The sequence below is a fragment of the Lygodium microphyllum genome, chromosome 12, assembly GCF_053477565.2.
Source record: "Lygodium microphyllum isolate KBCC chromosome 12, Lygodium_microphyllum_v1.1.10, whole genome shotgun sequence".
Lineage (NCBI taxonomy): Eukaryota > Viridiplantae > Streptophyta > Polypodiopsida > Schizaeales > Lygodiaceae > Lygodium > Lygodium microphyllum.
This window is the reverse complement of record NC_141146.1, coordinates 16,826,519-16,842,589: the sequence shown is the minus strand read 5'-3', so window position 1 is coordinate 16,842,589 and position 16,071 is coordinate 16,826,519. Positions and strand designations below refer to the sequence as shown.

The window sequence follows — 16,071 nt, the reverse complement described above, 5'->3', positions numbered from 1 at the left end:
ATTTAATTATGAAAAATGTTGGAAAAACCATTTGGAAAGGTTGTCACTTGTGAAAAATGCCCATGCAAGACTGAAAAACTTCTTTAGAGGCGGGAGAGAGGCATTTCTATAAATTTAGCCTGCAAGAGAGAGAGGAAGGAGAGGCTATGGTCTGATTAGCAGCCATTGGAGGACCTTTGAGGCAACCAGGGGCAAAAGAAGATCAATCAACAGCAGGAGACAGCATCTACAGGCTGTTGAGGCAGGGCAGCAGCAGTAAATGACTGATTTTCTTCAGTTCTTTGCATCTACATGCTGTTGTGGTAGGGTAGTAGCTGCACTTGATTGATTTTCAGTCATTCTTCGCAACCAAACTCTGAATTTTCTCTTTCTACAGCTTTCCCTCTCATCTCCCAGCCATTTCACAACCTTGCTCCGAAGATCTCAGCATTTGGACCCTTGGAGGCTGAGAAATTGCAAATTTCTCTTCTATAAACCCTAATTTACAGCACAAAATTAGGGTTTAGCAATAGCCTTCGGAAGCGTGCCAAAAATTGGAAGCTCCAAGACTTGGATTCAACAAGGCTGAAGATGAATTTCAGTTGAATTCAGGTGGAGGACTAGCCAACCATTGAATTTTGGGAATTTCCATCGTCTATGAAGTGGGTGAAGGCCAATTAAGTGCCCGAATAAAGGGGAAAAATAGATTGAAGATTTCCTGGTCACTTTGGACAGCAAGGGGAGTTGAAATACCGAAAGGGATTGGGAGAATCCCAAGCTAGCCACTGTTAGGAACAATGTTTGTTGACAGTCTAATCTGGAGTAAGCCTAGTGCTCATATGCTAACCAATGGTTTTGTTTACGACTGTGGTGCTGTTTTTTCAACTGTATTTTTCAACTGTGGTGCTGTTTTTCAACTGTGGTGCTGTTTTTTGCATCGTTTCTTGGAAAAATAAAATACATGATCCAGATAACTGATGCCAAAACTTATATGGTGAGAAGTTTAAGAATGCCATCAATACCATGTCAAGTTGGTAATGGTAATGGATGTATGGCACTTTGCAAACAGATATTGAGAATTTGAGTGAGATTATCAGTTCTGAATGTAATTTCCATTTAAAGTGATGGGAGCTTCAGCAAAACAGTGACTTGTCAGGGAGGGGGGTTAGATGTTGGCAAATAACCTGGAGCTATTGTAGGTTTCCAAGATTCTCAAAGATCAATCAGGAGCTGAACTACTGATCAAAGATGGCTCTAATGGTTTTATTTAAACATTTATAGGGAGATTTGCATTGAATGCTTGCAAGGATAAGAATGATGCAAAAAGAGAACAGGATTATTGATCTACAAACTGTCCTGCTAATTTTCTGTTTTGCTTACTTGTTGGCAGGTTGCCAGTATATTTAATAGCTTGGCTTCTGTAAAATTTGATGGCATTGATTATGTTTTATACAGGTTTTAAATGGGCTTTTAAGCAGAGAAAATACCAAGCAGTCAAGGGCAATACCTATTGGTATTATTCCAGCAGGCTCTGATAACTCTCTGATTTGGACAGTTTTTGGGATTCGAGATCCTGCTTCAGCTGCTGTTGCAATAGTTAAGGTATTCATGTGTGCGTGTGGACAAATTTGTTGGTGTTGATCATGTGCAAATGTTTGCATGCCATGCGCAAAATTGTGTGTGTATATGTGTGGGACTGACCTTCAAATAATTTCCTTTCATTGTTCTTGGATACAACGGTTGTGGGTTTTAATTCCTCGAAAACTTTCTACTGCTATACATGGGCATTTTTTAAAGTGTATGTATGTGTACTCCCACTGTTTCTAGTGTCTGTATCTAAGTTATATTTGTATTCTTTCACAAACACACAGTAGTTGTAATGGGGACGTGAAATTTTTATGCTTTGCTTAGCATTTGATTTACTTGTTAGTCAAATGTGCAAATGTGAGGTGCATGTGTTCTTCAAGGCAGTTATTTCATAATGTTGAGCCAAGGACTGAGATGCCAGTGCGTGTCAATGGCAAAATTACTGAAAAATGGATTAGGAAGGCTGCCACTTTGCAAAACTTTCCCATGCAAGTAGAGAAAAGGCTGTTGGAGGCTAGAGGGAGCTCATTCTAGCTTGGTGGAGGCTGAGAGAGAGAGAGAGAGAGAGAGAGAGAGAGAGAGAGTGTGTGTGTGTGTGTGTGTGTGAGTGAGCGAGTGCGTGCGTGTGTGCGCGTGCGCGCACGCTTTTCAGCAAGTTCCAGTCGATTGGAGACTTTGTAGCCAACAAGGAGCAGCCTAGTAGAAGGTGACTAACACCAAGAGGTTGTTTGGTTGCAGGCAACAGCCATCTTGGCTAGCGACAACAATTATTGGGGTCCTTGACATTGGGCGATAGCATTAGAAGCGTTCTCTTTTTAGGCCAATAACAGAATTAGTTAGTTTTTAGTGATGAAATTGTAAAATTTCTCTCTCCTCACATTTTGTCTCATCCTTGCTCATGTAAAACCTAATTTACAGCAAAAATTAGGGTTTACTGGCCACCTAGCACTTGGAACGATTGCTGGGAATTGTGCAACTTTAGTGTTTCCAAGAGATCAGCCCATCGCAATTTAATTTGGGGCTAAATTTGACCAGCCAATGACCAATTAAAGGCCAATCCCTAGATGAATCAAGGGGCAAACAGAAAAGAAGGTTTGTTGGTCATTTATGATAGCAAAGAGTCATTGAAAAGCGAAGGAGATTGGAGCGATCTCAATTTACTTCTTCCAAATGCAATTCAAGCTTAAAAAACACTGCAAGGGGCCAATTGGGTGTCTACTATCCAAGATTAAGTGGTAACATATATATTTCAGTTTATAAAGGAACATGATGGCCAATGAACCCCACTAGCCAAGATGTCCATTGGAGGAAGCAGCACCAAGTATCAAAGGAGCGAGACTTGCTTAGGCATGCCATAGATGTAGTCATCCCTCTCTACCATGGAGGTCACCACGACAGCTCGAGGAGTCAAAAGGGTCGGTGTAGCATGCATTTGTTTGCTGATACAACAGACCTAGTCATGCCACTAAGGAACATGGCGTTTGTCACAAGTTGTATCTATCACCACCATTAATATGTTTGCACAACCACCACCTAGAAAACGTAACACCAGCTCATATGTGAAGCATAGGTAGGTCGCCATCGAAGAGCAAGAATCAAGGAACCTTGATGACCAAGAATGCTAGAAACCACCATCCTTTGGGGAAGCCTCTAGAAACAGCACAGAGCATGTCCACAAGGCTGGGAACATAGTCCAAGCATAAGGCAAATAACATGCAGCTGAGGTGGTCAACCCTATCCCAAGTATACTCAGTCCAAAGAGTGTGCATGAGAGAAATAATGTTAGGCCAAGGTGAGAGAGACACAGGCTCATCAAATAGAAATTCCAAGATAGAGATGGTGATATGCAAGAACATAATGGAGAAAGAGGAGTAGAGGACATGTTATTAAAGTGAGCATAAGAGGAAGGCTTAAATTCCTAAATTTTTGAACCTGAAAGCATTGACTTGTGCATTATCTAGAATCATTCAGACCGTGAGGATGGATAACACCTATAAAGAGCTTCAAGAGAAGAAGTCTCTCCTAAAGCAGAACACATTGCTGAAGTTCAACATAGAAGGAACCAAAGTTGAACAAGATGTGAAAGCCTAGATTGAAGCCACATATGATTACTTTGATGCTACCTTAAAACAATGCATCCTTCAGTGCCACTTTATTGGCTCCTCATTGTCACTCTTTTGTAAACCATTTATAACTAGATCTACTTGATAAAACTATCAAAGGAGCCCAAAAATTTTAAAGTTAATATGTCATAGGATATGTGTAGTTCATTGTCAAAGTTATATAGAGTTACCAGAGCCACTGAATGTTTCACCACATAATAACAAGCTCACAACAGTTCAAACAGCTATAAAGCATGTGAACAACAGTTGCTCAGCGTTAAATCAGTTTATTCACACAGCCAACAGCCAAAACACAAGTATCTAAGAGGAATAAAGACAGGCAGGTTGATGAAACAGTGAGAGATAGACCAGATTACTGCAATGAGTCCATTAAGAGGTAGAACAGTCAAATGCAAAGCAGGCACTCAAAACACTGCATCAAACAGTCAAAACAGAGATTGGGACTGACATAATTACTGCGGGACAGATCTGATACAGGCACCAGACAGAGGAGATAGACAGTCCACATGGCAGGGCGGCATCAAATTTGTGGGCAGCAGTCCAAACACAGGTATGTAGGGCACAAAACACGTTTTTCCAGGGGATGGAGGCATGAAATGCAGGTATGTAGCAACAGCTTGCTACAGCAGTGCCTTATTGTCCTGCATGTCAGCTGGCTGACACCACATGAGAGGACAGGAGCTCAGCCTCAAAAAGCAAGAAACAGGACACAGCAGAGCAGTAAACAGCACCTGCACAAACATTAAACAGAGAATCAGTACAACAGTTTGACCATGAACCTCTGAGCTCACAGCACTTTCTGTCAGTCTCCACCAATCAATTTGAATGATAAGTAACAAAGGGTGGAGCACTATATATAGCACAGAGAAAAATATCCCAACCATAGTCGGCCATTGGATGGTCAATAAAGGAACAGGGTGGCCATCGAATAGGCCAAGTGAGTGCACAACTCACACATTCTACAGGCCATAAATAGGACACACACTCACAGAGCCACCAGCTGAGAAAACTTTGGTCATACAAGACTTTTGAGTGACTTATTGAAACTCTCTACATAGTCTCTTATTTTGGACCTTGACATGTGTGGTTTGTATCGATAGCTTATACAGAATTATACTAATTCTTGTCGATTTGTTATTGTGTGGGATTGTGGCTAATTTGCTAAGGATTGGGAAACTTGAGTTTAAGAAACTTGAATTTATTCCTTGAGTCTTGGAGTGAGGGAGCTTGGATGTATTCCTTTTTCATGGCATGGGCCTCCAATCTCTTGGAGCTTCACTCTATTCCATTTGTAAAAAAACTTCTAAAACTAAAAGAAATACTGCAAGGGGCGTGGACATTTTTTGGGTCTGATTAGTGTTGGCTGATCTCAATTTCTTGAGGGCAATTCAGTCCAAAATGATAGAAGTGCTGACTTTTCAATTTCTTAGTTGCTTTTTGGATTGGAATAATCAGTGTTATTCAAGGTTCCACCACACTAATGCAAAAAGGAAGACTGGTTTCATGGTTCCAGTGCTGAGATACATAAACTCCTTTGAGTAGATGGGCTTGTGCATGTGATTGCAAGCCAAAATTACCTGGTTGCATGCTAGAATTGCAAATGATTTGCCAAAATTGTTCTCAGCTGTCCACATGAGTCAGCAAACATATCTTGAAGCAGTGAAGAATCTACCTAGGATAATGCCTCACCCTTTGAAGAAATTGAATACAATGGAATAATGCATTGCTCGATTATGGAATGGGCCTTCCGCATGGGCATTATATTGAAAATGTTGGATTTGTTCACGAAACTGGAACTTTTGTGCCTCACGATATTAGAAATTTGCGAGAAGAAGAAGATTGCGGTGCTCAATTCAAGGCACAATTGATTGCAGGCATGGGTACTTTGTCAAAGCTCATAAAAGACCTAGTCATCTACAAAGACCAGCAATGATAAAAAAAGGAAGTCATCTTTTAAGCTTCATGATAGTATGTATTCCCAAAGGTAGAGGTTGCATACCGAACAAGGAGCCATGGAAGAAGTTATTGCTATGGGGATTCTAGACTATAAATCCTAGTAATGGTAGGCTATGGGGCCTAGCATTCACTAGATTTTTCAACACACCTGTTGTATAGGGCTTGGGAATGGTTTTGAGGTCAGATTTGCTGCTATTATTTGGGCTTGGTGATCAATTTACAAGAGTTCACTAGATTGACCAAGCCATTATTGAGGAGATGATGAGACAGCCTGCTCTCTTTAACAAGCTCCTAGAGATGTAAAGAGACCACACCATCAAAGAGAGCACATGCTACTTTCCACTCCTTATTTTAGAACATTAAATCTTTTAAATTTGTAGCCCCCATGACACCAAAAGTCATTTTCCAAGGGGAATTGGATATCTTTGACCAAGATTTGACTTTGGTACCCCATTGGTACTTGTCCATCACTACTTTTGCCAATGTTCCCTATTGCCGAAGCTAGGGTTATCTATCACCATGACACACATTTAACTAACCTGGCATCATTCATTCCAATAATAAGCTGATTATCAATATATGAGATATCTATGACTAAATCTTAAATATGTTGCCTTGAACTGAATTGAGAGTGCCGGTCAATTCAATGGAAGAAAATACCAAATCATCACAAGATGCATACTATGGAGCATCAAAAATCACTCATAAGCTAGAAGTTGCAATGCCTGAGAAGGAATAAGGTTCTTCTTGATGTGTGGCACATAAAGCATATCTTGCAATGCCATGAAAGTGTTAGAAATAATAGTATCTTGCACATGGCCAATGACTTTAGCTACAGAAGGGACATTGTTAGCATACATAATTGTGTCCCCCTCTGGTGCATGAGAAATAGAAGTGAATAATTCTCAAGAAGAAGTAATGTGCTCATAGGCACCACTGTCAAAAACCAAGTAGAAACACCATTAGAGATAGAGAAACATTGATCATGAATAGATGGTTTATATTGACATTGGGTCAAGTATAAATTGTGTATTGGGTGAAGTTGAGAGTCTTATTGGTGATACCAACATCAATTTACTTTTTCTTTTTTGAAGCAATATGCTTCAAAGTTTCCATACTCAATGATGTCATGCCCCGTCTTTCTAAAATAAGTACACCTCTTTGGCTTTGAAGAAGTACCTTTTTCGAGGGTTTGACAAGGATGTACTAGCATGGGAAGAACTGGATTTTGGAGCATTATATGTGAAAGAAGAGGAATGACTAGCATGAGTAGCTGCTGATTTTTTTACCAGAATGCTTGTTTATAGTTTGAGATGTGGCCTTCCGTAATGTTACATGGGAAAGGCTTGATCTAACGTCATAGTAGCATTGCAATTGAGATGGCTTTGTCCTTCTTGCAAGGAAAAGAGGCACAAGCTGGCCAAAGGTGTGACATGGTTTCCCATAGTTACCAACTTCAAAGTAGTGTCAAAGGCCTAATATGACTTAGGAGGTAATCTAAAAGATTGTTGGAAACAATCTAATTATTTGATACCACTTCGTCGATATTAAATAACTACTCTCGAAGATCTTTAATACTAGTAATATAAGCATCCATGTGACCTTGTTCATCCATGCAAAGGTCTTCTAGTTGCTTGCCGGGATAAGCAACGTGAGCTTCATTGTGCACTTCATGAAAAGAGGCAAGTTGGTCCCGTGCTTACTTGGTTGACTTGCATGACATGATATGGGGAAAGATGCCTCTTCACCAATAGAGCTATAAGGACATGTATGTGGGCGTCATGACCACCCTATCAAATTTGTTCTAGAGCGGAAGCCACGATAGAAGATGAGGATGATTTGACATCGTGAGAGTTACCTCTTGATGTGGAGCTAGAAGGTGGTGTTGGTGTATCTGAAGCTGGCATTCGCTTGATGCCGCAAACTATATTTCATAGATTTTTAGCTATAAGAACATGTCACATTCTAAGTCTGCATCAAATAGCTGCTGTGTTCGAGCTTGCCATCAGCACCAAATAAATTATTGTTGTGGTCGTGATGAATGATCATGAAAATAATATGCTCGGAATCAATGAAGAGAGAGAATATGGTACCTTGAGAGAGGGGGATGCCAAAACATTGGTGAAAAAAGTCGCTGGCTGCTCTTGAAGCTAGACAAAATAGAAGCAGTAACCCTTTTCTGGCTGGTTTGAAGAATAGATGCGTAGGTAGATATAATTATAACCGGTGTTGTTGGCACAATGAGATTGAAGGCTAGAAATTCCTTGATAAAGTAGACAACAGTAGGTGTAGATGAAAACTGCCCAATAACTTTGCCGGAAATAAGCAACTTTTCTTCAATGTTGAATAGGGTCAGCACAATGTAGCCTGAGAGTGATGTCATCAGTGCACAATGGTGATGCTGGCAGCACAGGAGACACCCTAGGTGGCCTAGAAACACAGATGGGTGGCACATAGGTTGTTGAGGGTGGCAGCACATGGGGCGATTGCAGCTAGCAGTGGCAATGGTCAGCTTTGCAGGAGTAAGTGGCCAAGACCAAAGTAGCAACCACCATCATCAGGTCACGGCCTTGGTAACATGTCAGATTTCCATAGGAAGTTGCTGCTGATGCGGCAATACTTGGTCAAGATGGCATGCTGATGTGGAAAGGCAAGTGGGCATCAGATCATTGTCTTGTTAATGCACCGACGCAACCTGGTGGTTTTGTTTGCTGATGTGGCAGCATGGTCTCGGCGGTTGAGATGCAAGACATGGTGCAATGAGTTGCACTGTAGGAAGCGAACTGGTTGTGGCGTAGAGGGTGGCAAACTTACTGATAAGGTTGCTCTTTTTTATTGGGTGGCCACATGTACTGGGCAGCAAGCGCGATGACTAGAGGTTTGATGTGGCAGGGTATGCTGGCAAGTTGACAAGTTGGAGTGTCTATTGGAGAAGCTAGAGGGTGGGATTTTCGAGGTGAGATGCAAGGACCTAGGTGATGCTGTTGGTGGTAGCGATGGATGGCAAGGCTGAAGACAGCGGTGCTTAAACAGCTGATATGTGTGTTTGAGTTGAATTTACATGAAACATTTGCCAATTTGCATCTAGATCCTCTTTGCTATATGTTAAGTACCTCTTACCTTCAAACCCGCAATCTCTTAACTGCCTCAAAATGCAAGTTGCCTTTGAAGAAAAAATGATATTTTCAATGTTTTTTGGTAGGTGTTTTGCTTGTTGACCTGCCCATGCAAGTTACCTGCTGCTCTTCACCACCGTGATGGTTCAAGAAGTGACAAAATGCCTAGTTTGGCGGCATCAAGAAAGTGCCTGTCAAATAAATCTCAAACACTTCCTTTAGGAGACAACATAGCTCTTTGTTAGATTCCCATGGTGTTAAGTCAGATGCGTGTCTAGATGGACAAATTGTTGGACCCTATCATCCTTTCCTTTTCTATAGCAATCATATATGATTGGATTGCTGTTGGGCATGATGATGAATCCATTTTCTGTGTTTTATCAATGCTTATGGTTTGTGATGTTGACCAAACTGACATCATTACCCCTTGCACATTTACTTAATCAGAACATACGATGAGAGAGAGAGAGAGAGAGAGAGAGAGAGAGAGAGAGAGAGAGAGAATCACATACTTTTAAGGTACCGTTATCACAACAGTAGTTGCACATGTGGATTTATGTGCTTGTGCTTGCAAATGAGACACATCACTTTCTGGATTTTCTCTTTGTAAGGTTCCAGTTTGGAATGAATTTTCATTACTTTCTATTTTGACAGGGGGATTTAGTATCTTTGGACATTTTTGCAGTAGAGTGGATGAAAACTGGTGATGTTCATATGGGACTCTCAGTTGCCTATTATGGCTTTATGAGTGACGGTAAGCATGTCTATTCATTATTGGTAGCTTGATTTACAGATGACCATGCAGTTTGATTAAGGCAGGCTTGCCTGTTTGTCGTTTATGTTATGAATCCATCACTTTTCTTATCTTTGTGTATGCCTCATCTAGGATTTGCTTCTTGTTGGTCCTGCCATAGTCTCCTCTGTTACTTTTGCCCCTGCTCGTGTATGGATTTCCTAATTGTCCCTCAATATGAACATTCAGTAGTGGCCTTGAAATTTTCTTAGAGTCATGTTCAAGAGCTCAAAGTGTATTCTGTTCAAGGCATCAGCTTTTTTGTATTTACATTAATTATTTGCATGAGTCCTTCACTTTGTAGAGACTGAAGGCCATATTTTCCTGTTAATAGTGTTCATGAAATTCCATGCTTTTCTTGAGCATAAAAGAGTGTTACCACCTCAAGAATGATAAATTGTGCTTGGTCTATTGCCCTATTTTGTTGTAGCCAGTTGACATTTTTTTTTCCCAAGACAAACCAGTTAACATTTTCGTGGCAGTTCACCTTCATTGAGGGACTATGTTGATTACATGGTATTTCTTTAACTTTGAAAGAGGCCTTCCTCATTGAAGCCTGCTAGATGTCTGTATTATCTGAAGGGTAACTAACCACACTTGGAGCAGAGAGAAAGAAAGGCTGACATAGTGACCATCCAGGCCTCATTCAATGCCCAAGAGAGGAGCAGCACCAGGAGAAAGGAAGGGGTAAGGGAGGAAAGCAGATGTTGTGCAAAGAAACCTGGAAACAGAGTTGTTTCACACAGAGAAGTTCAAGTGCGGAATTTGATGTTTTTGCTGCTAGTCAAAAAATGAGATTTTACAGAGTCGTAACTCTGCATGTCTAAAGGGTTAAGGCTAAGCAGAAAACCAAGTTAGGGACAGCTGCCAAGATCTTTGTAGCAGGGAGAACTCTGGTGGTTAATGAATGCTGTTGGCCATTGCTTGGTTTCTTGCCTCCCATAGGTTTGATTTTCTTTCAATGATATTGGAACTTAAAGAAGATGTTTTGAATTTTGGGGCATAGAATATCTATTCTCAATGTTACGGAAGTTTGATGGCACATGGGACAGTGGTCCTGCCTAACAGAATGGACTACAGATCCAAAATCCAAAGGTAGAGAAGCTGATAGTCAGTGGCCCAACCTGCCCTAGGGAGCAGGTGGCCTGTTGGACTGATGCTGACAGTAGGGTAGTCGATGAGAGAATCTAGAGTTTTAGATTTGACAGCCCTTTTTCAGGCAATGGGTGGGTATAAAGGTGTGATATTCCCAAGTGTGCCGAAATGGACTGAGTGATTTTGCAGAGACCCTGAGAGCCTGATACACAATGTGGTTGGCCCAATCTACCAAAATTGGAGGACCCCATCAAATCAAGGACCCTGTGGAAGGAGCAGACCATTGAGATCCATTCCACCTGTATTTGCAGGTCACCTTGTTGCAGGGAGAATGGCTATTTGGTGCAATAGACATGTGACTGGTCCATACTTCAGATGGTGGATGCCAAGTAGACCCTGTTGAGTTCCTTTAAGTAGCATTGATGAGTCTTAGGGAGGATGGCTTGTATAAGATTATTGGCATGTCCAGACTTAAGATGGTAGAGGCCAAGTAGAGGACACAGATCCTTGAACTAACAGTGGTTAATGGTAGGGAGGATTGATTGTGGAAGATCATTGGTGTGATAGAGATGTCTATGATTCACGTGGTCGAGGCCAAGCAGGAAAAAAACACAGAATCTTGGACATTCCTTCACAGGAGTGAGGGTGGTGGGTGTTAGGAGTTGCAGATGGTTTTGGGAGAAGTTTGGAGGTAAAAAAGAGACATACGGTGCATTTTGGGTCTCAGTGGGACCCAGCAGTGGGTCAGTTTGCACAGCCAAAATTTTGCACTTCTGTGATGGATTGGCTGATCCACGTAGAAGCAGAGATGGAGGCCATCAAGGGAAGTTTGGAAATAATGAAGATACATGTAGTGTGAGTTTTAGAGCAGCTGGCAATCTTACAGAATTTCTTACTTCTTTAGGGTCCTGACAGTTGTCATTTGGCTTTCTCAGATGGGTGAGAATGGAAGCAGTCATGCCAGCCATGCAAATCAGACAGCATTGTCTGTGAAGGTGCAACCAAAGTAATCTGGCAAGTGGCTCTGCAGATCATTCACAGGCTAGAGCCTAGCGCCACGTTTTGGATGCAGAACATTGTGGTCAGTTTGTTGGTGCTTCCATGCTCATGTTCTCACGTCCAGTTGAGAGGCTTTAGGCCCTAGGTATCAGATTCTCTAAGGTAAGGTTTCAGCATCATCCTGTCAGTTGAGTTGTCTTCAAGGATTACACAGCTATCTTCTGGCAGCTCTGCCAGGCAACATGCTGGAGGGACATGGGAGGAGAGGATGTCTTCACTCTGGCTAGAGAAAGCATTTAGTGAGTTATTTCTTTTCAAAAAAGGGTCAAACATTACATGGATGACTTCACTATACATCGATCAGGTAACTAGCACATTTCTGCAAAACATGAATAAGAAATTCATAATGTCTGTATGACATATGTATTTTGTTTGGTACATACAGTGCAACACATGGCACTGTATTTTTTGGTAGGCGGTGCAGGTAATGCTTGTGCCTTAGGTAGATATGGGCATTGCAAGGATGTGGACAGCCAGTAATGATAAGCAGCTGTAATAACTGAACTTCCACATTTAAGAGAGAACTACAGTCATTTGAAGTGAAACCTGCTTTGTTAGATCCAATAGAGTTTGTAGCTTCACCACTTTTAGTTCTGCAAAAAATGAGTGTGTGTATGGAATGTGTTGTTTGGCTTCCCTTTGTGCAAATCAGGAGAAAAGACTTAACTTTCTGTGGTGGTGGTTTGTTTTACAGTTCTGGAACTCTCACAAAAGTATCAGAGGAGGTTTGGACCATTACGATACTTTGTAGCTGGTGTCCTGAAGTTCCTCTGCTTGCCAAGCTATGATTGTGAGGTCGAGTATCTCCCAGCTCCAGGTCAAAGTCACCAGGAACATCCAGATAGTAGAGTAGTTCATATTGATCTTGGTGTGAACAATTTTGATGACACCACTGAAAAATATGATCGGAAGGCTGACATTGAATCAGGAACTAGAATGGCAAGTACTGGCTTGCCGATTTCAGAAGTGGTATTGATGGGATCAGGTAAGATGTCTGAACATGATGTGTCAACTGGCAACTCTGATGCCAATAGTGAGCCATCTGGATATGTCAGAGGCTTAGACACAAAGTCAAAGCGCATTTCCTCTATGCGAGCATCTATGCAAGCTGGAGCAGAAGAAGCGATAGCAGTAAATCACTCTATTGTCGGTCCAACAACTCCCTCTCCACGGCCAAGGACACGATCAAAGTCGAGAATAGATCGTGGCTGGTCAGGAGTCAGCTCAGGGAATGGAAGCTCAAGAGGCTCTTGGGACTACTCAATGGTTGATTGTCCTGGGGAATCACACCCAGTTTCAGGAGATGACATATCCATGTCTCTAGGGAATAAGTGGGATTCACAAGAAAATGGATTGGACTCCAAAGGGAATACCGAAGCTGATGGTCAGCTTCACTTTAAGCATGGTAGGCTGGTTTCTGAGGATGAAAAATGGGTAGTGAAGCAAGGTCCTTTTCTGGGAGTCATGGTATGTAATCATCAATGCAAGACTGTTCAATGCCTGCCATCGCAAGAACTGGCCCCTGCTGCAGAGCATGATGACAGGACTTTGGATCTCTTAATGGTTCGAAAAGTTGGCCGCTTCCAGTTGCTTCGGTTCTTGATTCTGTTGCAGTTTGGTCGTCATCTGTCATTGCCTTTTGTTGAGTACACCAAGGTGAAATACCTTTGCATCACGTTTCCAGCTTTGCTTGAAATGATCTGTTTAGAGAAATGATGGGTATATCTTATATGTTTCACAAAGAACAAAGGTCTGGGTGCAAGCAAATAATTTGTTTAGAGAAATGATGTATATATTTTATATATGTCACAACGAACCAAGGCCTGGGTGAAATAAGGCTCTATGAAAAAGTCAGAGGAAAGAGCCTGGAAGGAATGTTGTATAAACAAGATGATGAGTATACGATGGATGCAAGGTCCATAGGGTTAAGGATTGCCTCTTTTGGACCTTCTGGTATCATCATGTCTCATGAGCCATGGCCTTATGACATCTGTTGGGTTCTTAGATTGTGTGCTCGATGAGGTTCTTCAACCAAATTTAAAAGACCTTGGCGAATGTTTCACAGATGAATTTTTAGACAGAATGAGAGTTTTCTCCTCACTCCTACTTCCACACTTGAAAGGCCAAAATCTTTCTTGCAAGCTTCTCATTTCTTGCTTAACTGGAATCTAGAGGTTAATTTTACATAAAACATAACAATTATTATCTAAAGGGGACTGAACATCCTTTGTGAAATGGTACCACTAACTCAGTACTACCACTTTTATAGGTACAATCAGTAAAGCTTACCCCTGGGGATAGCAGTCATAAAGGATGTGGAGTCGATGGAGAGCTGTTGGATCTGAATGGCCCAATATCGACTTCCTTACTTGAAGATCAGTGCCATCTCATTGGAAACCCTGTTCGGAAATAGGAGTATGGGATTTGTGTCCTGTGTATAATCTGTAATTGCAGGAGAATTTGTGTATTTTTTTGTTTCTTATTTATTACCTTTCTTCTGAAGAGGTACAAGAACCGTCCCTTTGATTTGGGTGGAAGATGTTGTGTATCATAATGTAGATTGTGAATCTCCCCAAAGTTTTCAGTTCAAGGTTTCATTATATGCCAGTGAAGCCAAGTTGTTGGCTACAGACCAGGTATATTTCTTTATAATAATTCATGTTTACTAAGCCAGAGGCAAGTAAAATGTTATTTGGCAGCTGGTTCAGCTGTTTACAAAGGCATTTGAAGATGATGCATTTTATAGAGTTCTATTTAGATCTTGTGCTCTATTCTGCCAGGGATCCAATATGTAGTTTTATGTGATTTGGAAAGTGTTGTGATGCTATGTGAGTGTTAGTGTCTGCTTCACAACCAGACAACACACAGCTGCTCTTGGAGTTGAACATTCTGTTACCTGTGGGGAAAGTGCTCGATGAAAGCCTGAAGTTGGACCAGATGATCAATCATACAGAAGGCAAATTATCATCTCTAAAGTTGGAGCTAAGGGGCTGCTTTAATTAACAACCCCAAACATCCCAATGTATATTTGGCTTGGAAACTGATGTTTAAATCAATGTGTGAACTCAATATGCATGACGTATCATTGTGAATTAAAACTAAACAACTGAAGAGCAGCATGATTTGCATAATCGAGTGTCTGGTCCAAATCCATACAGCCCTAATAATTCTATATAAAACTAGTTGTTGAAGCAAATGTGTGTACATGTGTGCATATGTGTGTTCTTATTCAGCATCACCAAGAACCCAAAATAAGTAGTTGCATGATTGTCACTAAAGGCTTTACATTTTGATGGAACTCCTTAATACCAGCAACATGCCTTGATTTTTAATAGTCTGTTCAGAACAGAGATAATGTGGACCCCTTAGATGTCAGTAAATTGGTCCCTTTACCATGCTTAAGTCTGTTCAGGTGCTCGTGTTGATCCATGTGTGCACTCTCCTGTCTAATGGCACTATGGTGGAAAAATATTTAGCATTTGGCGTCAAGTCCAAATCCAGGGTGGGTGTGCTGTGATTTGAGCTTTGTAGTATTTATCATTGGAACTCTTTTGGAGGAAACTAGAAAAGACCATATCTTGGAAGCTTGAAACAATATTACAATCTCACTTGGGAATCACACAAATGGATGAGCACAATTCATGTTGCTAGAGAGAACAGGAACTATATTGTAGCAAGATTCGTGCAATTTGTGCTGTACTGGTTTATGGCATTGCATCCATCAAGTTGTTCACTATAATTGGTAGATGATAAGAGAATAATGATTGTTCAGTTGTGGGATTTTCTTGATTGGTTGTAGGCTAATGTCAATGTCATCTTGAATTCAAAGGTTGGTTTGAAACCTATTTGCTGCAGAGAGAAGGAATTCAAAGTATCATGTAGGTGCTAAGTATCACATTTATTAGTGTTAATGATATGATTAGTGTCAATGATATCTATAGGTAATATGTCAAACAGACTTAATTCAGAGTATCGTGTAGGTGTCAAGTTTGTTAGTGCTAAGGATATCTATGCTTGGTTTGAAACCAATTTGCTATAGAAAAACTTAGCTCAGAGTAGAGTATCATCTAGGTGCCAAGCATCAAGTGTGTTAGTTTTAAGAACAATCTATTGGTTGGTTTGAAACATACGATATAAAAATTGAAGTATGATGTAGGTGTGAAACATGAAGTGTGTAAATGTTAAGGGTATCTATACTATCCAGTAAGCTTATGTCATAGCTAGATAAGCATTGCACACTATGCCTTCCTTTTTTAGAGTTTAAGATGGAATCTTGCTTTTCGACTCCACATAAGTCCTTTCTCCACCTTGTCTTTGGGCTTAGTTAAGTGCCAAAGGATGTTGGCATAACTATGGTCACAAT

At 40.9% G+C, this 16,071-nt stretch overlaps 1 protein-coding gene across 2 annotated transcripts in view; it reads left to right on the top strand.

The window, feature by feature from the left end:
• LOC148027489 (sphingoid long-chain bases kinase 1-like) overlaps window positions 1–14,792 on the top strand; it is a 67,052-nt gene extending 52,260 nt beyond the window's left edge. The window contains exons 6-9 of one of the 2 annotated variants that reach the window (XM_087689210.1): window positions 1,435–1,581; window positions 9,416–9,515; window positions 12,403–13,364; window positions 13,978–14,792. In XM_087689210.1, coding sequence (XP_087545336.1) covers window positions 1,435–1,581; window positions 9,416–9,515; window positions 12,403–13,364; window positions 13,978–14,121 — 1,353 coding nt within the window. In that variant the 3' untranslated portion in view covers window positions 14,122–14,792. The remainder of the gene's footprint in view (window positions 1–1,434; window positions 1,582–9,415; window positions 9,516–12,402; window positions 13,365–13,977) is intronic. The other variant, XM_087689209.1, reaches the window with a different exon arrangement.
• The last annotated feature ends 1,279 nt before the right edge of the window (window positions 14,793–16,071 follow it).